The sequence below is a fragment of the Falco peregrinus genome, chromosome 5, assembly GCF_023634155.1.
Source record: "Falco peregrinus isolate bFalPer1 chromosome 5, bFalPer1.pri, whole genome shotgun sequence".
Taxonomy (NCBI): Eukaryota; Metazoa; Chordata; class Aves; order Falconiformes; family Falconidae; genus Falco; species Falco peregrinus.
Genome location: NC_073725.1, coordinates 25,600,306 through 25,623,285, shown reverse-complemented (window position 1 = coordinate 25,623,285; position 22,980 = coordinate 25,600,306). Strand labels below are relative to the sequence as shown.

The 22,980-nt window shown below is 56.8% G+C and overlaps 3 gene segments (V, D, J or C); all 3 read left to right on the top strand.

Moving 5' to 3' along the window:
• The first annotated feature begins 3,003 nt into the window (after nucleotides 1-3,003).
• Nucleotides 3,004-4,388, top strand: LOC129784565 (T cell receptor alpha variable 1-2-like). The segment is given in 2 exon segments: nucleotides 3,004-3,104; nucleotides 3,897-4,388. Coding segments are annotated over 2 exon segments (438 nt in total).
• A 2,664-nt stretch (nucleotides 4,389-7,052) lies between these two features.
• Nucleotides 7,053-11,085, top strand: LOC129784447 (T cell receptor alpha variable 4-like). The segment is given in 3 exon segments: nucleotides 7,053-7,277; nucleotides 7,816-8,113; nucleotides 11,037-11,085. Coding segments are annotated over 3 exon segments (399 nt in total).
• A 6,518-nt stretch (nucleotides 11,086-17,603) lies between these two features.
• Nucleotides 17,604-21,636, top strand: LOC129784446 (T cell receptor alpha variable 4-like). The segment is given in 3 exon segments: nucleotides 17,604-17,828; nucleotides 18,367-18,664; nucleotides 21,588-21,636. Coding segments are annotated over 3 exon segments (399 nt in total).
• The last annotated feature ends 1,344 nt before the right edge of the window (nucleotides 21,637-22,980 follow it).

The following is a 22,980-nucleotide window of genomic DNA, read 5'->3' as shown; positions in this document are numbered from 1 at the left end:
CCTTCTTTGCTGACTTCAGTGCCTGCAGAGTTGTTTCTCTCCCATATTCTCATTCCTCTTCTCCCACATGCTCTTGTGCACCAGTTTTTCAACCTTCTTAAATGTATTATTGTGGAGGCGCCACCACCGTCACTGACTGGCCCAGCTTTGGTCAGTGGCAGGTCCGTCTTGTAGCCACCTGAAACTGGCTCTGAACAACATGGGGCGGCACTGACTGGCATCTTCTCACAGAAGCCACCCCGGCAGCCCCCCTGCTACCATAACCTTGCCCCATAAACCAAATACATTCCACTCCTCACCTCTGTGAATCAAGTGTTTTCAATTAACAGTCATATATGCCCTTCTCAGACAGTCCACAATGCTCACAAACTCCCACTTACATCAGCAGGCCACAGCCAGGGCACAGGACACTGTGCAGATCGCATCCACAGAAGGATTACTCCATTGCGGTTGGTCATGCTTTTAGAGCATTTTCTTCCATTGGAAACAGATCTGACATCATTGCTACTGTGAACCACCGCAAGCTGGACAGAAGTTGATTGCAAATCAGCAGATAGTAGCAGCTGGGACATCCTGAGTTCTCAGGGTATAAATCAAGGCAATCAGCAGGGGAGTAAGAGAGGTGTAAAGAACCATGGCAGCTCCATCAGTAGGTGGTTTAAATCACCACCAAAAAACCCCAGAACCTCTGGCAGCAGCGCCCTTAGTTTGGACTGTAAAACCTGCATGGATTCTGTACCCGTTTCCTCCATGTCCAAGATCTCCTCGGTCGGGCAGGCAAACCAGGGGGCATGCCAAGGGCCAGGAGCAGCGCTTTGGCGGTGCTGTGGCCAAATGGCTTGCTCATCTGTATGGAGAAATGCCATCCCTCCCTCTTCTACAAGGACCATTGCAGGTGCTATCCTCATTAAGAAGGAACTCCAGCTTGTTACAAGGTTTACTGTGGTTGGGTTAGGAAGTGCAGCTGTGCTGCTGCAGGTGATGGTTCCTTGTAGCACAGCTAGGGAAAAAGGATTTCAGACATGCAAGTGAAATGCCCTGATAAAACATTGCCCTTCAGTCGTGGTCCCTGGCGAGGAGCGACTCCTCTTGGGTCTGCACAGGGAGGCAGGCAGCAGAGGTCCTCCTGCCACATGAGCCAGGCATTGCTGCTGCTCAGCAGGCAGGGGCTGGGGATCTCTTCCACCCCACTAACATAGCCAGGCCCTGTTAGAACAGAAAGTCACAACTGAGACAGCCTGGGGGCAAGCCATTGCTTTGAATCCACAAGGAGAAGTGGTTTCTTGCTGGTACCTTTGTAACGTTGGCTCAGGCACACAATTACAAACTGGCTGCCCCGGCTTCACAGTCCACTTCCAGCCTGCTCCTGCTGCTGTGGGAAGGCCTCCTGCAGAGAGGTGTTTTGCCATAGACCGGGTCAGTACAACGAAAAGAGACCCCTAGTTAAAGAAGTGAGTTTATCTTTACTTACATTTTAAAAAATAGAATAGGAAGTGAAACAAGTAGTAAGTGAAAGGATACAGCAAGAATAAAACAAGGCAATGTGCCTAATCACTGCTGCCTATGACAGGCTACAGCGGTTAAGAAAGATACATCACCAATTGCCTTAATACTTTACCGTCATCCGGGTCCACAGATGCTGGGAGCCCTGGTTACAGTGAGGATTTGGAGAGCCTGTCCCGGCATTTGGGAGGTCCTACACAGGGCATCCACTCATAGGTGAGGTCTCCAAAGTCACTGTCAGAGGGTCCAGCTCTTATAGTGTTGAATAAACAAGATCACCTAATTTCAAATGCAGAGACATCTGGTTTCACTCTCCTCTCAGATCCCACCAAAGCCTGGCCCGGGCTACCAGGAGGAACCAAGGGAGCCTCCCTTACCTACTTGATTTTAACCACCGGTTTCCATAGAAGGCCATATATCTGGTTTCACAGCCTTGACCACCTGCCTCCAAGCAAGGAAGGATGCACTCCATCTTTGCAAATGATTATATTCTATCTAAGCTACATCTTTCACTAATGATCATGCATATTTTACCAATGATTGGATACTAAATACATACATATATATATATATATATAAAACATTTGGTTGGCGTGTTCATCTAGATGTCAAAGTTGGCTCCTGGTCCCAGCCAGTCCCCAGCGAGGCCGGTGCGGCTGCAGGAGCTGACGCAGCTGTGAAAGTTCATGTGCACAGGCTTGAGAGGCAGAGGGGAAAGGTTCAGCCCTTCGTCCTGCCTCAGCTGGGGACTGTGGTGGCAGCTACAGTGCATTACCAGGAGCCCCTGGCAGGTTTGCAGACATTGGAGAGCAGAGGGCAGCCCACCGTCCTTCTGCCACGGCCTCGGCTGAGCAGCAGGACCCTGAAGGCCTTGTGGGAGCGGGGTTGTGAATGGGGGCTGCTGCGCTCGCCAGCTGTTTTCTGCAGTCCCTGCCAGCTGTGTGAGCCAAGGGCCCTGGGTGAGAAGTGGCAGAGGAGCCCTGCTCCAGGAGCAGGAGGCAGTAAAACCGAGCAGCCCTTTGGCTTGCCTGGGGATAGCGGTTCTGGGGCCCAGGGTGGGACAAGCACCTGGCGCCTGTGGCTAATGTGGGCAGGTGAAGGGACACAGGGGGACTGCCTGTACAACGGAGAGCTGTGTGGCAGTGTCCTCCCCCTGCCAGAGTGCGGGAGCGTGCCTGTCCCTGTGCGGCTGGTTTCTGCAGCAGATGCTCTTTACAGAGATGTTTCTCTTCAGGTTCCTGCTCCACGGCCAGAGGGGAAGGGAGAGTGTGCGACACCTGGGTCCGATGCCAGGAGAAGATCACCAGGGATGCCATTCCCTCTGATGGACGGTGCCTACGCCACGAGGCTCTGGAGAACGTTCTGGTGGTAGAGGCTGGGGGACAGGTGCAACGAGGCCTGCCTGGAGCAGCAGGGAGAGAGTTTTGCTCCGCCCTCTGGGCTGTGGTTTGGAGGCCTCTTTGATCGGGCAGAGGCAGAGGAAGAGGTGAAGTTGCAAGCATCAGGTCCCTCCGGCTGGCAGGTGCCTGCACACCCCGTGAAGGGAGAGCGTGACATGGCCCTGATTGTGCTGGCAGCCCTGGCGGGACTGGCAGCCTTTGGTGAGATGCCACTTCCAGGCTGGGGTGAACGAGGCAAGAGTTTGCGCAGCTGGTGGTGGAAGCACGGAGGTGTCAGTCCTGACGGCCTGGGGGATCAGGGAGTGTTTCTGTAGGGAGAGCCGGGGCTGCAGGTGGGTATGGCAAATAATGTGGGAGATGTCAGGAGTAACGAGCATAAGAGGAAGGACAAGACTTTACCCTGCATTTGCAGGTACCGAGCATTCTTGAGTGTGCTGCTAATACAGTCCAAGCCTGAAAGAGGGAAGACGCTGGGGAACGGAGCTGTGTGGCATCTAGGAGCTTCTCTCCTAGGTGTGCTGGAGAAAAGGTTACCAGCCTCTGCAGGGCTGTCTCTAAACCTCGGGGGACAAACAGAGAAGGCTAACTAGAGTCAAGGAGAGCTGAAATGCTGTACAGGGACAGGGCAAGGGCAGAGGACGTGGTGTGTCATATGGAGGAGCTTCGCTAGCAAGAAGATACAGTCAGAGGTGGGAGAAGGACAGCTCATGGCTGCCGCTGCTGAAGGAGACAGCAGCAGTTAACATAGCTCAGAGGCAGATACGGAGAGAAAGAGTGGCTGGAAAGACATGTGCGCACTGCTGGAAAGCAGGATGATCTGGGCGGTGAGGAGTGGCAAGCAGCTGCAGAAAGAAGGGTGCAGGGACAAGCAGCTCAGCATCTCAGAGCCTGGGAAAAGTGAGATGGAGAGCGGGGACAGTGAGCAAGCCCAGGAAGTGACAGATGGACTGGTGCACAGGCAAGCAAGGCTGAAAGAAGTTTCTGGCTTTACAGGTCATGCCCAAAAGGACTCTGTGCTCCAGTTCCCTGCAGAAATGACCATCCAGACGGGACACAGCACAGCTCTGCGCTGCAATTTCTCCACCAGTTTTACCAATCCCTACATCTTCTGGTACCAGCAGCGCCAGACGCAGTCCCCTCAGATGCTGCTGCAGGGAGTGTACAAATGGAAACCGCAGGTGGATTCAGGGAGGTTCTCGTCTTCACTGTCTGTGGAGACCTCCCAGGTGGTTCTGCATGTGCGGGATGCTGAGCTCCAGGACAGCGCTGCCTATTTCTGTGCACTGAGCCCACAGTGGTGCCCACAGCACGCAGCAGCGCATAGAAACATGGGCGGTGCTGTGAGGGGCACATCCCTCCCTGCCACTGCTTGCCTGGAGCTCTGAGCTCAGCCTACTCAGCAGCAGCACCTGGGGGCTGTGGTGAGGCTGGGCCTCTGCCTCCCCAGCCTGTACTGCTGTGAGGCACAGGCCTGTGTGACTTGTGCAGCTGGTCTGGATCCAGGCTCTTTGATGATGAGAAGTGCTCAAGAAAGCACCGCAGAGTGGACGTTTTCAAGGCCCTTCCAGATATCGAGCTTGTCCACATCTCAAGCCTATGTGTGGAGGATAATGCAAAGCTGGAGAACATCCCCTTTGCTACAGCCACCCAAAGAATTCCCATGGTACCAGGAAAAGAAAGGAAAAGAAACATTAAATCCCTCAGTGGTAGCAGCTCCCGCCTGACCTTGGTGATCTCCTCAGGGGTCTGGGACCAGCCCCTGCCCTTGCAGAGGGAGCCGTTCCACAGTGAAACACTCATAATCCCCTCTCGGTGGAGGACAGGGATGTAGGGATTTCCATCCTTCCACTTGTACACTTTTGTCAAGACGTCGGGATTTTCATGGAGGAAATAGGATATGAGACTGTGGTGGCTGTCAAGAGACACTTCTCCCCACCCGAAGGGATGAGATTTACAGGTAAAGGGAATTCTAGGTATGTTCCCCCAGCACTGCAGCCAATTCCTGAGCAATTCCCCTCCTTGCCTTGCACCTGGGGGTTGGCTGAACCCTGAGCCTGCAATCTCACCCTGTTCAGATGCATGGATCAGCCTTTGGCAGCTTATAGAAAGCGAGGTGGAGCATGAGCCCAGTGCCAAAGCTGACAAACGGATAGATACGGCGGACACGGGGCCAGGCAATGCTGAAATACCTTTCTGGCTTGACAGATCACAGGCAGAAGGAATTTACGCTGCAGTTCCACCAGAAGCGACCATGCAGGTAGGACACACCAGAAGAGGATTGTTCTCCAAAGGCCTGAGCCATGATCGAGCACTTCCTCCGGGGAGAGGCACCTTTCAGCTTCTGGAGGGCGCTGGGACCGTGCTGTAGACACAGGTTGGAGGTCAGGCAGCTGGGGAGGCAGGGGATGCCTGGTGGCCAGTGGCTGCAGGTGAGTCAGCAGTGTGCCCTTGTGGCAAAGCACACCTACTGCGCTCTGAGATGCCAGCGAAAGCGGAGCCAGCACAGGCAGGGAAGTCATCCTTCTCCTCTCTTTGGCACTCCTGAGACCATGCCTGGGCTCCTGCGTTCAGGCTGGGGCTCCTCGGTGTGCAGGCAAGGTACAGGCGTGTTGGAGGGAGTCCAGCGGGAGGCCCCAAGGCAGGCAGGGAGCTTGAGGGCATGATGCACTCAGAGCCTGAGGGAACGAGGCCTTAGCAAAAGAAGGCTCAAAGGGAGACCTTATGGGTGTCTACAGCTACGTGCTCTGAGCACGTGGAGAAGATGAAGCCAGGCTCTTCTCCAAGTGCACGGTGCCGGTAGGCCGAGAGGCCACAGACACAGTTTGGAACCTGCGGAATTCTACTGACATGTGAGGACCTTATTTTCCAGTTCTTTTTGACCCTGAAAAAGCTCAAGGACTGGAATGCACTGTCCATAAATGTTGTGCAGGCTCTGGCCTTGGACGTTTTCAAGACTCGTCTGGACACAGCCCTGACCGGCCCTGTCCAACCTACATCATGCTATGGGAAGAGCAGAAAGAGTTTGGCAGGTTTGTTTGATGGGACTGGAAGTAAGGGGAGGACAGCTGGAGATCCAGCTGGTTTGGAGGAAAGGGAAATTGGCAGGGTTACGGCCATCGGGAAAGGCTGCGTGGTGTTGGGTGAGCTTGGCAGAAGCTGATTTATAAGAGGGGTTGAGCAGCGGGGCACAAAGCTTCCTGTGTTGCTTCCTCGAGTACCGATCTTCTTTTGGATAGAAGGAGAAAGTCCACAGTGCCTGTGGGGCTGAGTGGGACAGTTGGTGTCTGCAGGGCTTGGGGGTGTTGAAGATGATGTTTGTAAGAGCTGCAGCCCTGGGCTGTGCTGACAGGAGCTTGGCGCTAGGCACCGTGAAGGCGCTAGGACAGGCCAACCCCACCAAGGCCTTGTGCTGTGAGAGAGAGGACACAGGCATCAGGGAAGGAGAGACTCCCACGACATTGCATGGGGGGATGTGTCAGAGAGGTTGGTCCCCAGCTGCAGGCCTGTCGCCCCTCCACCCTGGCAAGGCAGAAGCTGCTGAGTGCAGGAGCAACAGGTGCCACTGCTGGAGGAGGCAGGAGCACAGCACAGGCATTTCAGGCATGCTAAGAACAAGAATTCTCTCCTCCCTTTCTCGTTCTGGGTTCCCCTGGCAGAGTCGTTTCTGGCAGCTCTGCTCTCTCAGAGCTCCCGGTGGGGACGCGGGCGGGAAACAAGGGAAACAAGGGAAAGGGAAAAACTCCCGTCCTTGGAAGAACAGCACCACGCACCAGGGCAGCCCGGGGTCACCCATAGAAAGCAGTCCTGTGCAGAGAACAAACAAGGCTTCTGGTAGACACCAAGCTGGCCATGAGCCAGTACTGTGCCCCTGCGCCAAGGAGTTCCAAGGGAATCCTCGGCCGCCTCAGACAAAGCATTGCCAAGAGGCCAAGAGAGGCGATTGCTCCCCTTTTCTCAGCACTGCTGGGCAACAGCTGGAGCGGCATCTTCTCGCACACCTTCTCTATGACCCAAGTGGGCTGCAGAGGCAGCAGAAGGCAGGCTCTGAGGCTGCTCCCCGGCACCCGCAGGGCAGCGGGGGCTGCCGCTTCCAGCCCCGGAGCGGGGAGGCAGCTCTGGAAGCTGCTCCATCTCCCGGGCCGAGGCCCCGCTGCTGCCCCAGGCTGCGGCGAGCCCCCGAGCGGCGCCGGCGCCGGGCTCAGCCCCGGGGCGGAGCTGGCGGCGGCGCGGAGCAGAGGAGGCGGCGGAGAGGAGGCGCCGCGGCCGCCGCCCAGAGCCGGGGCTGGCGCGGGGCAGCGAGGCGCGGGCGGCGGAGCGGCGGCATGCGGCGGGGCCGGGGCGCAGGGCTGGCGGGGCTGGCCGCGCTGCTGCTGGGTGCGCGGGGCTGGCGGCGGGGGGCGGGCCGGGGCTCGGCCTGCGGGGGCCCCCGCGGGGCTGCCGTCCCCTCGGGCTTCTGCACGGAGCCCTGCCGCCGCGCCGGGCTCGCGTCCCTCCCTCCCTCTGCTGCCATCCCGCCTTCCCTGCGGAAACTCGCCGTGCTCTCGCTGTCCAGCCCTGCCCGCTGCCTCCTTCCCTCCGCCTTCTGCCGCGGAGCGCCTGCAGCCGCTCCTTCCCCGCTGCTGCTTCCCCTCGGGCTCCTTCCCCGCTGCTGCTTCCCCGCTGCTGCTTCCCCTCGGGCTCCTTCCCTTTGTCCCTGGTTTTCTCCAGTGACTCCACCTGTCACTCTCGCGTTCGTATGTCTGCCAGCCGTTAACGGACACCTCCGTTAATGCACCTGTAGACATCCTCTGGAAACTCTTCTCCCCCCCCCCATGCCCGAACGTTCCTGGCTGGGATTTGCCATGGCGAACGGCAGGCGGGGCAGGGCACAAAGCAGGTTTTGAGGATTCCCCCTTCTTTTTCTCCTCGGCAGTGGCTGTGGGCAGAGCCCAGGTGCAGCAGGAGCCGTCGGCAGAGACCACCGAGGACACCGGCATCGCCATCAGCTGCTCACACCCCAGCATACGGACAGAAGAATCGATAGTGTGGTACCGCCAGCTCCCGGGCCGAGGTCCCGCATTCATCACGAGCGGTCACAAAGGGTCCAGAGAGGTGCAGGACCCTCCGGGGCGGATGTCGGTGGCGGCAGACCGCCGGTCCAGCGCCCTGTGGCTCGCCCGGCCCCGGCGCAGGGACGCGGCGGTGTATTACTGCGCCGTGGGAGACACGGGGCTCGGAGCCGGGGCTGCGGCCGGGCACGAACCTCGGCGGCCGGCGCCGGGCGTGTGTGTCGGGGGCGGGGGGACAGCCCCGGCCGGGCCCGCCAGGGGGCGCTGCCGCCTCGGCCCGCCCGGCCGCGGGCGCTTCCCGCCACCGCCTGCGGCACCGGCACCGGCACCGGGATCAGCGGGTGCCCCTTGCAGTCGCTGCCCGGGCTCAGCACCTCTCCTCCTCGAGGGCTGCTGCGCATCGGTGCTCCGAGGCAGCAAACAGCCGCGCTTGGGCCGCGCTGCACGGGGAGCCTGAAAGGGTCTGTGCAAGGCAGCGGGGCGCAGCGTGTTTCCCACCACGCGCCCGTGCTTGCCCAGCACGGGGTCAGAGCCTTGCGGGTACCGTGGCGTCCCCTGGCCTGTCTGAAAAGGCCTGCCGGCATTGTCCCGCAACGCCTTCCCAGAGGGGACCGATTCCCATCCAGGCCACCTCAGGCTGCTTCTCCTCTTGCCAAGGATGCTGAGCTCTTCATGACTTTTAGGAAGGCCAAGTGACACCTCTAGGTCCTCCAAGTGCTGCCATGGCACAGGGAGTTCACGATGTCAAGAATAAAGCGAACGCAAATGCTCCAGCACGATGCTCAGCTTAGTGGGTGTCTCACCTTTGCCTGGCTGCCTTGGGCAAACACAGCAGCAGCTTCCACCCGGTAATTTTCCCCATCCCAAGGACGCACACAAAGATCTCAGCTTGGAGTTGTTATTAACACTAACAAGCTCCCTGGGCATTCAAATCAGGCAATTCCCTGCAGATCCTTGTGCATTTCTTCCTGTCAGGCTTTCCTTCCTGGAGATCTGCTGTGTCACCACCATCGTCCCCCAGATGCTGTCCCCAAGATTCCTTGCCAACAGAACAATCCTTTGTGTCTCCTGCTGTTATTTTCCTGCTTCTTCCTGGCTATGCCTGAGTTCCCGATCCTCTCAGCCATGGCCTTCAGTCATGGTGTCACCATACGCAAAGTGCTTGGCAAAAAGCACTGTCATGACAAAGAAGCTCTGCTCCCTGCCAGCGCCGGGAGTGTGGGCAGTGGGCTTTTTGGTCACCTCCTCCCAGGTGGCTCTGCTGCTGCAATGTCCCTTCTGCAAAGGGAAGTTTGTTAGCTGTAGAGGAATTATAGAGCAATGAAGTCCTGTTAATTAACATTGATAATACACAGCTGTGGGCTGCCTTCAGGGTCGGTGGGTTGGCTGATGTGGATAATGTGCAGCTGTGGCTGGTTCCTGCTAAGTAGTTAAATAGCTCTAAGGGGTATGGAAGGGGACCACTGGATGAAGAGAGACCTGGAAGAAGCAGAGGGAGGAGAAAGAGTGCACGTGTGTTCTGGATGTATAAAAAAACAAGGAGAGTGCCAGGGAGATGTGTGAAGTAGAAGGTGGGGCTGGATAAGGTAGAGGCTGGCTGCAAGAGGAGCCCTGGGTGAAGAGAGAATCCAGATGCAGCAGAGGAACGCAGCAGGGTGTACTGGCCTGAAGAGGATGAGGAAACAGCATGGACAGTAGATGACCTTGTGAAACCTTGTGAGGGATTGGCAGCTCTGCCGGGGCAAGATGCGGGAGCTACTTATTGAAGTTAAGGGGGTATGTGATGGTAAAAGCCTTGTTGCAGCCGGCTAGTTTGGATACTGCTGTGACAGTTAACTATCTCTACTGCTGTACTGGGCCAGCATGAGCATGGCGTGTTGGGGTTGGGTTGACCTTGCCTGGCTGCAACGTCTCCCCCACTCTGCTCTATCACTCCCACTACTCACCAGGATGGAAAAATAAGAAGGCTCATGGTTTGTGGCAAGGACAGGGAAATTTTGACCCAGCAGTTGGTGTCACAGGCAAACAGGCTCAGCTTGGAGAAATTAATTTCTTGCCAATCAAATCAGAGTAGGAGAATGAGAAATGAGAATAAATTTTAAAACACCTTCCCTGCAACACTTCCTTATGCCTGGGCTCACCTTCCGTCCTGACGTCCCTACTTCCTCCCCCAGAGGAACACAGGAGGATGTGCAATGGGTGCTGCAGTCAGTTCATAACTCATTCCCTCTGCCGCCTCTTCCTCCTCATGCTCTTTCCCTGCTGCGGTGTGGGGTCCCTCCCGTGGGAGACTGTCCTTCTCCAACACGAGTCCTTTCCGTGGGCTGCAGTTCTTCACAAACTGCTACAGCGTGGATCCCCCGTGGGGCCACAGATCTTGCCAGAAGCCTGCTCCATGATGGGATCTCCATGGGGTCACAGCTTCCTTCAGGGCACATCCACCTGCTGTGGCATGGGCTCCTCCATGGGCTGCAGGTGGATGTCTGCCCCACCCTTAACCTCCATGGGCTGCAGGGGGACAAGCTGCATCACCAGCTCATCAGGGACAACCTGTGTCATGAGCCACACATGAACCTGGAGCACCTCATCCCCTCCTCCTTCTTTGCTGACTTCAGTGCCTGCAGAGTTGTTTCTCTCCCATATTCTCATTCCTCTCTCCCACATGCTCTTGTGCACCACTTTTTCAACCTTCTTAAATGTATTATTGTGGAGGCGCCACCACCGTCACTGACTGGCCCAGCTTTGGTCAGTGGCAGGTCCGTCTTGTAGCCACCTGAAACTGGCTCTGAACAACATGGGGCGGCACTGACTGGCACCTTCTCACAGAAGCCACCCCGGCAGCCCCCCTGCTACCATAACCTTGCCCCATAAACCAAATACATTCCACTCCTCACCTCTGTGAATCAAGTGTTTTCAATTAACAGTCATATATGCCCTTCTCAGACAGTCCACAATGCTCACAAACTCCCCCTTACATCAGCAGGCCACAGCCAGGGCACAGGACACTGTGCAGATCGCGTCCACAGAAGGATTACTCCATTGCGGTTGGTCATGCTTTTAGAGCATTTTCTTCCATTGGAAACAGATCTGACATCATTGCTACTGTGAACCACCGCAAGCTGGACAGAAGTTGACTGCAAATCAGCAGATAGTAGCAGCTGGGACATCCTGAGTTCTCAGGGTATAAATCAAGGCAATCAGCAGGGGAGTAAGAGAGGTGTAAAGAACCATGGCAGCTCCATCAGTAGGTGGTTTAAATCACCATCAAAAAACCCCAGAACCTCTGGCAGCAGCGCCCTTAGTTTGGACTGTAAAACCTGCATGGATTCTGTACCCGTTTCCTCCATGTCCAAGATCTCCTCGGTCGGGCAGGCAAACCAGGGGGCATGCCAAGGGCCAGGAGCAGCGCTTTGGCGGTGCTGTGGCCAAATGGCTTGCTCGTCTGTATGGAGAAATGCCATCCCTCCCTCTTCTACAAGGACCATTGCAGGTGCTATCCTCATTAAGAAGGAACTCCAGCTTGTTACAAGGTTTACTGTGGTTGGGTTAGGAAGTGCAGCTGTGCTGCTGCAGGTGATGGTTCCTTGTAGCACAGCTAGGGAAAAAGGATTTCAGACATGCAAGTGAAATGCCCTGATAAAACATTGCCCTTCAGTCGTGGTCCCTGGCGAGGAGCGACTCCTCTTGGGTCTGCACAGGGAGGCAGGCAGCAGAGGTCCTCCTGCCACATGAGCCGGGCATTGCTGCTGCTCAGCAGGCAGGGGCTGGGGATCTCTTCCACCCCACTAACATAGCCAGGCCCTGTTAGAACAGAAAGTCACAACTGAGACAGCCTGGGGGCAAGCCATTGCTTTGAATTCACAAGGAGAAGTGGTTTCTTGCTGGTACCTTTGTAACGTTGGCTCAGGCACACAATTACAAACTGGCTGCCCCGGCTTCACAGTCCACTTCCAGCCTGCTCCTGCTGCTGTGGGAAGGCCTCCTGCAGAGAGGTGTTTTGCCATAGACCGGGTCAGTACAACGAAAAGAGACCCCTAGTTAAAGAAGTGAGTTTATCTTTACTTACATTTTAAAAAATAGAATAGGAAGTGAAACAAGTAGTAAGTGAAAGGATACAGCAAGAATAAAACAAGGCAATGCACCTAATCACTGCTGCCTATGACAGGCTACAGCGGTTAAGAAAGATACATCACCAATTGCCTTAATACTTTACCGTCATCCGGGTCCACAGATGCTGGGAGCCCTGGTTACAGTGAGGATTTGGAGAGCCTGTCCCGGCATTTGGGAGGTCCTACACAGGGCATCCACTCATAGGTGAGGTCTCCAAAGTCACTGTCAGAGGGTCCAGCTCTTATAGTGTTGAATAAACAAGATCACCTGATTTCAAATGCAGAGACATCTGGTTTCACACTCCTCACAGATCCCACCAAAGCCTGGCCAGGGCTACCAGGAGGAACCAAGGGAGCCTCCCTTACCTACTTGATTTTAACCACCGGTTTCCATAGAAGGCCATATATCTGGTTTCACAGCCTTGACCACCTGCCTCTAAGCAAGGAAGGATGCACTCCATCTTTGCAAATGATTATATTCTATCTAAGCTACATCTTTCACTAATGATCATGCATATTTTACCAATGATTGGATACTAAATACATACATATATATATATATATATATATAAAACATTTGGTTGGCGTGTTCATCTAGATGTCAAAGTTGGCTCCTGGTCCCAGCCAGTCCCCAGCGAGGCCGGTGCGGCTGCAGGAGCTGACGCAGCTGTGAAAGTTCATGTGCACAGGCTTGAGAGGCAGAGGGGAAAGGTTCAGCCCTTCGTCCTGCCTCAGCTGGGGACTGTGGTGGCAGCTACAGTGCATTACCAGGAGCCCCTGGCAGGTTTGCAGACATTGGAGAGCAGAGGGCAGCCCACCGTCCTTCTGCCATGGCCTCGGCTGAGCAGCAGGACCCTGAAGGCCTTGTGGGAGCGGGGTTGTGAATGGGGGCTGCTGCACTCGCCAGCTGTTTTCTGCAGTCCCTGCCAGCTGTGTGAGCCAAGGGCCCTGGGTGAGAAGTGGCAGAGGAGCCCTGCTCCAGGAGCAGGAGGCAGTAAAACCGAGCAGCCCTTTGGCTTGCCTGGGGATAGCGGTTCTGGGGCCCAGGGTGGGACAAGCACCTGGCGCCTGTGGCTAATGTGGGCAGGTGAAGGGACACAGGGGGACTGCCTGTACAACGGAGAGCTGTGTGGCAGTGTCCTCCCCCTGCCAGAGTGCGGGAGCGTGCCTGTCCCTGTGCGGCTGGTTTCTGCAGCAGATGCTCTTTACAGAGATGTTTCTCTTCAGGTTCCTGCTCCACGGCCAGAGGGGAAGGGAGAGTGTGTGACACCTGGGTCCGATGCCAGGAGAAGATCACCAGGGATGCCATTCCCTCTGATGGACGGTACCTACACCACGAGGCTCTGGAGAACGTTCTGGTGGTAGAGGCTGGGGGACAGGTGCAACGAGGCCTGCCTGGAGCAGCAGGGAGAGAGTTTTGCTCCGCCCTCTGGGCTGTGGTTTGGAGGCCTCTTTGATCGGGCAGAGGCAGAGGAAGAGGTGAAGTTGCAAGCATCAGGTCCCTCCGGCTGGCAGGTGCCTGCACACCCCGTGAAGGGAGAGCGTGACATGGCCCTGATTGTGCTGGCAGCCCTGGCGGGACTGGCAGCCTTTGGTGAGATGCCACTTCCAGGCTGGGGTGAACGAGGCAAGAGTTTGCGCAGCTGGTGGTGGAAGCACGGAGGTGTCAGTCCTGACGGCCTGGGGGATCAGGGAGTGTTTCTGTAGGGAGAGCCGGGGCTGCAGGTGGGTATGGCAAATAATGTGGGAGATGTCAGGAGTAACGAGCATAAGAGGAAGGACAAGACTTTACCCTGCATTTGCAGGTACCGAGCATTCTTGAGTGTGCTGCTAATACAGTCCAAGCCTGAAAGAGGGAAGACGCTGGGGAACGGAGCTGTGTGGCATCTAGGAGCTTCTCTCCTAGGTGTGCTGGAGAAAAGGTTACCAGCCTCTGCAGGGCTGTCTCTAAACCTCGGGGGACAAACAGAGAAGGCTAACTAGAGTCAAGGAGAGCTGAAATGCTGTACAGGGACAGGGCAAGGGCAGAGGACGTGGTGTGTCATATGGAGGAGCTTCGCTAGCAAGAAGATACAGTCAGAGGTGGGAGAAGGACAGCTCATGGCTGCCGCTGCTGAAGGAGACAGCAGCAGTTAACATAGCTCAGAGGCAGATACGGAGAGAAAGAGTGGCTGGAAAGACATGTGCGCACTGCTGGAAAGCAGGATGATCTGGGCGGTGAGGAGTGGCAAGCAGCTGCAGAAAGAAGGGTGCAGGGACAAGCAGCTCAGCATCTCAGAGCCTGGGAAAAGTGAGATGGAGAGCGGGGACAGTGAGCAAGCCCAGGAAGTGACAGATGGACTGGTGCACAGGCAAGCAAGGCTGAAAGAAGTTTCTGGCTTTACAGGTCATGCCCAAAAGGACTCTGTGCTCCAGTTCCCTGCAGAAATGACCATCCAGAGAGGACACAGCACAGCTCTGCGCTGCAATTTCTCCACCAGTTCTGCCAGTTCCTACATCTTCTGGTACCAGCAGCGCCAGACGCAGTCCCCTCAGATGCTGCTGCAGGGAGTGTACAAATGGAAACCGCAGGTGGATTCAGGGAGGTTCTCGTCTTCACTGTCTGTGGAGACCTCCCAGGTGGTTCTGCATGTGCGGGATGCTGAGCTCCAGGACAGCGCTGCCTATTTCTGTGCACTGAGCCCACAGTGGTGCCCACAGCACGCAGCAGCGCATAGAAACATGGGCGGTGCTGTGAGGGGCACATCCCTCCCTGCCACTGCTTGCCTGGAGCTCTGAGCTCAGCCTACTCAGCAGCAGCACCTGGGGGCTGTGGTGAGGCTGGGCCTCTGCCTCCCCAGCCTGTACTGCTGTGAGGCACAGGCCTGTGTGACTTGTGCAGCTGCGTCTGGATCCAGGCTCTTTGATGATGAGAAGCGCTCAAGAAAGCACCGCAGAGTGGACGTTTTCAAGGCCCTTCCAGATATCGAGCCTGTCCACATCTCAAGCCTATGTGTGGAGGATAATGCAAAGCTGGAGAACATCCCCTTTGCTGCAGCCACCCAAAGAATTCCCATGGTACCAGGAAAAGAAAGGAAAAGAAACATTAAATCCCTCAGTGGTAGCAGCTCCCGCCTGACCTTGGTGATCTCCTCAGGGGTCTGGGACCAGCCCCTGCCCTTGCAGAGGGAGCCGTTCCACAGTGAAACACTCATAATCCCCTCTCGGTGGAGGACAGGGATGTAGGGATTTCCATCCTTCCACTTGTACACTTTTGTCAAGACGTCGGGATTTTCATGGAGGAAATAGGATATGAGACTGTGGTGGCTGCCAAGAGACACTTCTCCCCACCCGAAGGGATGAGATTTACAGGTAAAGGGAATTCTAGGTATGTTCCCCCAGCACTGCAGCCAATTCCTGAGCAATTCCCCTCCTTGCCTTGCACCTGGGGGTTGGCTGAACCCTGAGCCTGCAATCTCACCCTGTTCAGATGCATGGATCAGCCTTTGGCAGCTTATAGAAAGCGAGGTGGAGCATGAGCCCAGTGCCAAAGCTGACAAACGGATAGATACGGCGGACACGGGGCCAGGCAATGCTGAAATACCTTTCTGGCTTGACAGATCACAGGCAGAAGGAATTTACGCTGCAGTTCCACCAGAAGCGACCATGCAGGTAGGACACACCAGAAGAGGATTGTTCTCCAAAGGCCTGAGCCATGATCGAGCACTTCCTCCGGGGAGAGGCACCTTTCAGCTTCTGGAGGGCGCTGGGACCGTGCTGTAGACACAGGTTGGAGGTCAGGCAGCTGGGGAGGCAGGGGATGCCTGGTGGCCAGTGGCTGCAGGTGAGTCAGCAGTGTGCCCTTGTGGCAAAGCACACCTACTGCGCTCTGAGATGCCAGCGAAAGCGGAGCCAGCACAGGCAGGGAAGTCATCCTTCTCCTCTCTTTGGCACTCCTGAGACCATGCCTGGGCTCCTGCGTTCAGGCTGGGGCTCCTCGGTGTGCAGGCAAGGTACAGGCGTGTTGGAGGGAGTCCAGCGGGAGGCCCCAAGGCAGGCAGGGAGCTTGAGGGCATGATGCACTCAGAGCCTGAGGGAACGAGGCCTTAGCAAAAGAAGGCTCAAAGGGAGACCTTATGGGTGTCTACAGCTACGTGCTCTGAGCACGTGGAGAAGATGAAGCCAGGCTCTTCTCCAAGTGCACGGTGCCGGTAGGCCGAGAGGCCACAGACACAGTTTGGAACCTGCGGAATTCTACTGACATGTGAGGACCTTATTTTCCAGTTCTTTTTGACCCTGAAAAAGCTCAAGGACTGGAATGCACTGTCCATAAATGTTGTGCAGGCTCTGGCCTTGGACGTTTTCAAGACTCGTCTGGACACAGCCCTGACCGGCCCTGTCCAACCTACATCATGCTATGGGAAGAGCAGAAACAGTTTGGCAGGTTTGTTTGATGGGACTGGAAGTAAGGGGAGGACAGCTGGAGATCCAGCTGGTTTGGAGGAAAGGGAAATTGGCAGGGTTACGGCCATCGGGAAAGGCTGCGTGGTGTTGGGTGAGCTTGGCAGAAGCTGATTTATAAGAGGGGTTGAGCAGCGGGGCACAAAGCTTCCTGTGTTGCTTCCTCGAGTACCGATCTTCTTTTGGATAGAAGGAGAAAGTCCACAGTGCCTGTGGGGCTGAGTGGGACAGTTGGTGTCTGCAGGGCTTGGGGGTGTTGAAGATGATGTTTGTAAGAGCTGCAGCCCTGGGCTGTGCTGACAGGAGCTTGGCGCTAGGCACCGTGAAGGCGCTAGGACAGGCCAACCCCACCAAGGCCTTGTGCTGTGAGAGAGAGGACACAGGCATCAGGGAAGGAGAGACTCCCACGACATTGCATGGGGGGATGTGTCAGAGAGGTTGGTCCCCAGCTGCAGGCCTGTCGCCCCTCCACCCTGGCAAGGCAGAAGCTGCTGAGTGCAGGAGCAACAGGTGCCACTGCTGGAGGAGGCAGGAGCACAGCACAGGCATTTCAGGCATGCTAAGAACAAGAATTCTCTCCTCCCTTTCTCGTTCTGGGTTCCCCTGGCAGAGTCGTTTCTGGCAGCTCTGCTCTCTCAGAGCTCCCGGTGGGGACGCGGGCGGGAAACAAGGGAAACAAGGGAAAGGGAAAAACTCCCGTCCTTGGAAGAACAGCACCACGCACCAGGGCAGCCCGGGGTCACCCATAGAAAGCAGTCCTGTGCAGAGAACAAACAAGGCTTCTGGTAGACACCAAGCTGGCCATGAGCCAGTACTGTGCCCCTGCGCCAAGGAGTTCCAAGGGAATCCTCGGCCGCCTCAGACAAAGCATTGCCAAGAGGCCAAGAGAGGCGATTGCTCCCCTTTTCTCAGCACTGCTGGGCAACAGCTGGAGCGGCATCTTCTCGCACACCTTCTCTATGACCCAAGTGGGCTGCAGAGGCAGCAGAAGGCAGGCTCTGAGGCTGCTCCCCGGCACCCGCAGGGCAGCGGGGGCTGCCGCTTCCAGCCCCGGAGCGGGGAGGCAGCTCTGGAAGCTGCTCCATCTCCCGGGCCGAGGCCCCGCTGCTGCCCCAGGCTGCGGCGAGCCCCCGAGCGGCGCCGGCGCCGGGCTCAGCCCCGGGGCGGAGCTGGCGGCGGCGCGGAGCAGAGGAGGCGGCGGAGAGGAGGCGCCGCGGCCGCCGCCCAGAGCCGGGGCTGGCGCGGGGCAGCGAGGCGCGGGCGGCGGAGCGGCGGCATGCGGCGGGGCCGGGGCGCAGGGCTGGCGGGGCTGGCCGCGCTGCTGCTGGGTGCGCGGGGCTGGCGGCGGGGGGCGGGCCGGGGCTCGGCCTGCGGGGGCCCCCGCGGGGCTGCCGTCCCCTCGGGCTTCTGCACGGAGCCCTGCCGCCGCGCCGGGCTCGCGTCCCTCCCTCCCTCTGCTGCCATCCCGCCTTCCCTGCGGAAACTCGCCGTGCTCTCGCTGTCCAGCCCTGCCCGCTGCCTCCTTCCCTCCGCCTTCTGCCGCGGAGCGCCTGCAGCCGCTCCTTCCCCGCTGCTGCTTCCCCTCGGGCTCCTTCCCCGCTGCTGCTTCCCCGCTGCTGCTTCCCCTCGGGCTCCTTCCCTTTGTCCCTGGTTTTCTCCAGTGACTCCACCTGTCACTCTCGCGTTCGTATGTCTGCCAGCCGTTAACGGACACCTCCGTTAATGCACCTGTAGACATCCTCTGGAAACTCTTCTCCCCCCCCCCATGCCCGAACGTTCCTGGCTGGGATTTGCCATGGCGAACGGCAGGCGGGGCAGGGCACAAAGCAGGTTTTGAGGATTCCCCCTTCTTTTTCTCCTCGGCAGTGGCTGTGGGCAGAGCCCAGGTGCAGCAGGAGCCGTCGGCAGAGACCACCGAGGACACCGGCATCGCCATCAGCTGCTCACACCCCAGCATACGGACAGAAGAGTCGATAGTGTGGTACCGCCAGCTCCCGGGCCGAGGTCCCGCATTCATCACGAGCGGTCACAAAGGGTCCAGAGAGGTGCAGGACCCTCCGGGGCGGATGTCGGTGGCGGCAGACCGCCGGTCCAGCGCCCTGTGGCTCGCCCGGCCCCGGCGCAGGGACGCGGCGGTGTATTACTGCGCCGTGGGAGACACGGGGCTCGGAGCCGGGGCTGCGGCCGGGCACGAACCTCGGCGGCCGGCGCCGGGCGTGTGTGTCGGGGGCGGGGGGACAGCCCCGGCCGGGCCCGCCAGGGGGCGCTGCCGCCTCGGCCCGCCCGGCCGCGGGCGCTTCCCGCCACCGCCTGCGGCACCGGCACCGGCACCGGGATCAGCGGGTGCCCCTTGCAGTCGCTGCCCGGGCTCAGCACCTCTCCTCCTCGAGGGCTGCTGCGCATCGGTGCTCCGAGGCAGCAAACAGCCGCGCTTGGGCCGCGCTGCACGGGGAGCCTGAAAGGGTCTGTGCAAGGCAGCGGGGCGCAGCGTGTTTCCCACCACGCGCTCGTGCTTGCCCAGCACGGGGTCAGAGCCTTGCGGGTACCGTGGCGTCCCCTGGCCTGTCTGAAAAGGCCTGCCGGCATTGTCCCGCAACGCCTTCCCAGAGGGGACCGATTCCCATCCAGGCCACCTCAGGCTGCTTCTCCTCTTGCCAAGGATGCTGAGCTCTTCATGACTTTTAGGAAGGCCAAGTGACACCTCTAGGTCCTCCAAGTGCTGCCATGGCACAGGGAGTTCACGATGTCAAGAATAAAGCGAACGCAAATGCTCCAGCACGATGCTCAGCTTAGTGGGTGTCTCACCTTTGCCTGGCTGCCTTGGGCAAACACAGCAGCAGCTTCCACCCGGTAATTTTCCCCATCCCAAGGACGCACACAAAGATCTCAGCTTGGAGTTGTTATTAACACTAACAAGCTCCCTGGGCATTCAAATCAGGCAATTCCCTGCAGATCCTTGTGCATTTCTTCCTGTCAGGCTTTCCTTCCTGGAGATCTGCTGTGTCACCACCATCGTCCCCCAGATGCTGTCCCCAAGATTCCTTGCCAACAGAACAATCCTTTGTGTCTCCTGCTGTTATTTTCCTGCTTCTTCCTGGCTATGCCTGAGTTCCCGATCCTCTCAGCCATGGCCTTCAGTCATGGTGTCACCATACGCAAAGTGCTTGGCAAAAAGCACTGTCATGACAAAGAAGCTCTGCTCCCTGCCAGCGCCGGGAGTGTGGGCAGTGGGCTTTTTGGTCACCTCCTCCCAGGTGGCTCTGCTGCTGCAATGTCCCTTCTGCAAAGGGAAGTTTGTTAGCTGTAGAGGAATTATAGAGCAATGAAGTCCTGTTAATTAACATTGATAATACACAGCTGTGGGCTGCCTTCAGGGTCGGTGGGTTGGCTGATGTGGATAATGTGCAGCTGTGGCTGGTTCCTGCTAAGTAGTTAAATAGCTCTAAGGGGTATGGAAGGGGACCACTGGATGAAGAGAGACCTGGAAGAAGCAGAGGGAGGAGAAAGAGTGCACGTGTGTTCTGGATGTATAAAAAAACAAGGAGAGTGCCAGGGAGATGTGTGAAGTAGAAGGTGGGGCTGGATAAGGTAGAGGCTGGCTGCAAGAGGAGCCCTGGGTGAAGAGAGAATCCAGATGCAGCAGAGGAACGCAGCAGGGTGTACTGGCCTGAAGAGGATGAGGAAACAGCATGGACAGTAGATGACCTTGTGAAACCTTGTGAGGGATTGGCAGCTCTGCCGGGGCAAGATGCGGGAGCTACTTATTGAAGTTAAGGGGGTATGTGATGGTAAAAGCCTTGTTGCAGCCGGCTAGTTTGGATACTGCTGTGACAGTTAACTATCTCTACTGCTGTACTGGGCCAGCATGAGCATGGCGTGTTGGGGTTGGGTTGACCTTGCCTGGCTGCAACGTCTCCCCCACTCTGCTCTATCACTCCCACTACTCACCAGGATGGAAAAATAAGAAGGCTCATGGTTTGTGGCAAGGACAGGGAAATTTTGACCCAGCAGTTGGTGTCACAGGCAAACAGGCTCAGCTTGGAGAAATTAATTTCTTGCCAATCAAATCAGAGTAGGAGAATGAGAAATGAGAATAAATTTTAAAACACCTTCCCTGCAACACTTCCTTATGCCTGGGCTCACCTTCCGTCCTGACGTCCCTACTTCCTCCCCCAGAGGAACACAGGAGGATGTGCAATGGGTGCTGCAGTCAGTTCATAACTCATTCCCTCTGCCGCCTCTTCCTCCTCATGCTCTTTCCCTGCTGCGGTGTGGGGTCCCTCCCGTGGGAGACTGTCCTTCTCCAACACGAGTCCTTTCCGTGGGCTGCAGTTCTTCACAAACTGCTACAGCGTGGATCCCCCGTGGGGCCACAGATCTTGCCAGAAGCCTGCTCCATGATGGGATCTCCATGGGGTCACAGCTTCCTTCAGGGCACATCCACCTGCTGTGGCATGGGCTCCTCCATGGGCTGCAGGTGGATGTCTGCCCCACCCTTAACCTCCATGGGCTGCAGGGGGACAAGCTGCATCACCAGCTCATCAGGGACAACCTGTGTCATGAGCCACACATGAACCTGGAGCACCTCATCCCCTCCTCCTTCTTTGCTGACTTCAGTGCCTGCAGAGTTGTTTCTCTCCCATATTCTCATTCCTCTCTCCCACATGCTCTTGTGCACCACTTTTTCAACCTTCTTAAATGTATTATTGTGGAGGCGCCACCACCGTCACTGACTGGCCCAGCTTTGGTCAGTGGCAGGTCCGTCTTGTAGCCACCTGAAACTGGCTCTGAACAACATGGGGCGGCACTGACTGGCACCTTCTCACAGAAGCCACCCCGGCAGCCCCCCTGCTACCATAACCTTGCCCCATAAACCAAATACATTCCACTCCTCACCTCTGTGAATCAAGTGTTTTCAATTAACAGTCATATATGCCCTTCTCAGACAGTCCACAATGCTCACAAACTCCCCCTTACATCAGCAGGCCACAGCCAGGGCACAGGACACTGTGCAGATCGTGTCCACAGAAGGATTACTCCATTGCGGTTGGTCATGCTTTTAGAGCATTTTCTTCCATTGGAAACAGGTCTGACATCATTGCTACTGTGAACCACCGCAAGCTGGACAGAAGTTGACTGCAAATCAGCAGATAGTAGCAGCTGGGACATCCTGAGTTCTCAGGGTATAAATCAAGGCAATCAGCAGGGGAGTAAGAGAGGTGTAAAGAACCATGGCAGCTCCATCAGTAGGTGGTTTAAATCACCATCAAAAAACCCCAGAACCTCTGGCAGCAGCGCCCTTAGTTTGGACTGTAAAACCTGCATGGATTCTGTACCCGTTTCCTCCATGTCCAAGATCTCCTCGGTCGGGCAGGCAAACCAGGGGGCATGCCAAGGGCCAGGAGCAGCGCTTTGGCGGTGCTGTGGCCAAATGGCTTGCTCGTCTGTATGGAGAAATGCCATCCCTCCCTCTTCTACAAGGACCATTGCAGGTGCTATCCTCATTAAGAAGGAACTCCAGCTTGTTACAAGGTTTACTGTGGTTGGGTTAGGAAGTGCAGCTGTGCTGCTGCAGGTGATGGTTCCTTGTAGCACAGCTAGGGAAAAAGGATTTCAGACATGCAAGTGAAATGCCCTGATAAAACATTGCCCTTCAGTCGTGGTCCCTGGCGAGGAGCGACTCCTCTTGGGTCTGCACAGGGAGGCAGGCAGCAGAGGTCCTCCTGCCACATGAGCCGGGCATTGCTGCTGCTCAGCAGGCAGGGGCTGGGGATCTCTTCCACCCCACTAACATAGCCAGGCCCTGTTAGAACAGAAAGTCACAACTGAGACAGCCTGGGGGCAAGCCATTGCTTTGAATTCACAAGGAGAAGTGGTTTCTTGCTGGTACCTTTGTAACGTTGGCTCAGGCACACAATTACAAACTGGCTGCCCCGGCTTCACAGTCCACTTCCAGCCTGCTCCTGCTGCTGTGGGAAGGCCTCCTGCAGAGAGGTGTTTTGCCATAGACCGGGTCAGTACAACGAAAAGAGACCCCTAGTTAAAGAAGTGAGTTTATCTTTACTTACATTTTAAAAAATAGAATAGGAAGTGAAACAAGTAGTAAGTGAAAGGATACAGCAAGAATAAAACAAGGCAATGCACCTAATCACTGCTGCCTATGACAGGCTACAGCGGTTAAGAAAGATACATCACCAATTGCCTTAATACTTTACCGTCATCCGGGTCCACAGATGCTGGGAGCCCTGGTTACAGTGAGGATTTGGAGAGCCTGTCCCGGCATTTGGGAGGTCCTACACAGGGCATCCACTCATAGGTGAGGTCTCCAAAGTCACTGTCAGAGGGTCCAGCTCTTATAGTGTTGAATAAACAAGATCACCTGATTTCAAATGCAGAGACATCTGGTTTCACACTCCTCACAGATCCCACCAAAGCCTGGCCAGGGCTACCAGGAGGAACCAAGGGAGCCTCCCTTACCTA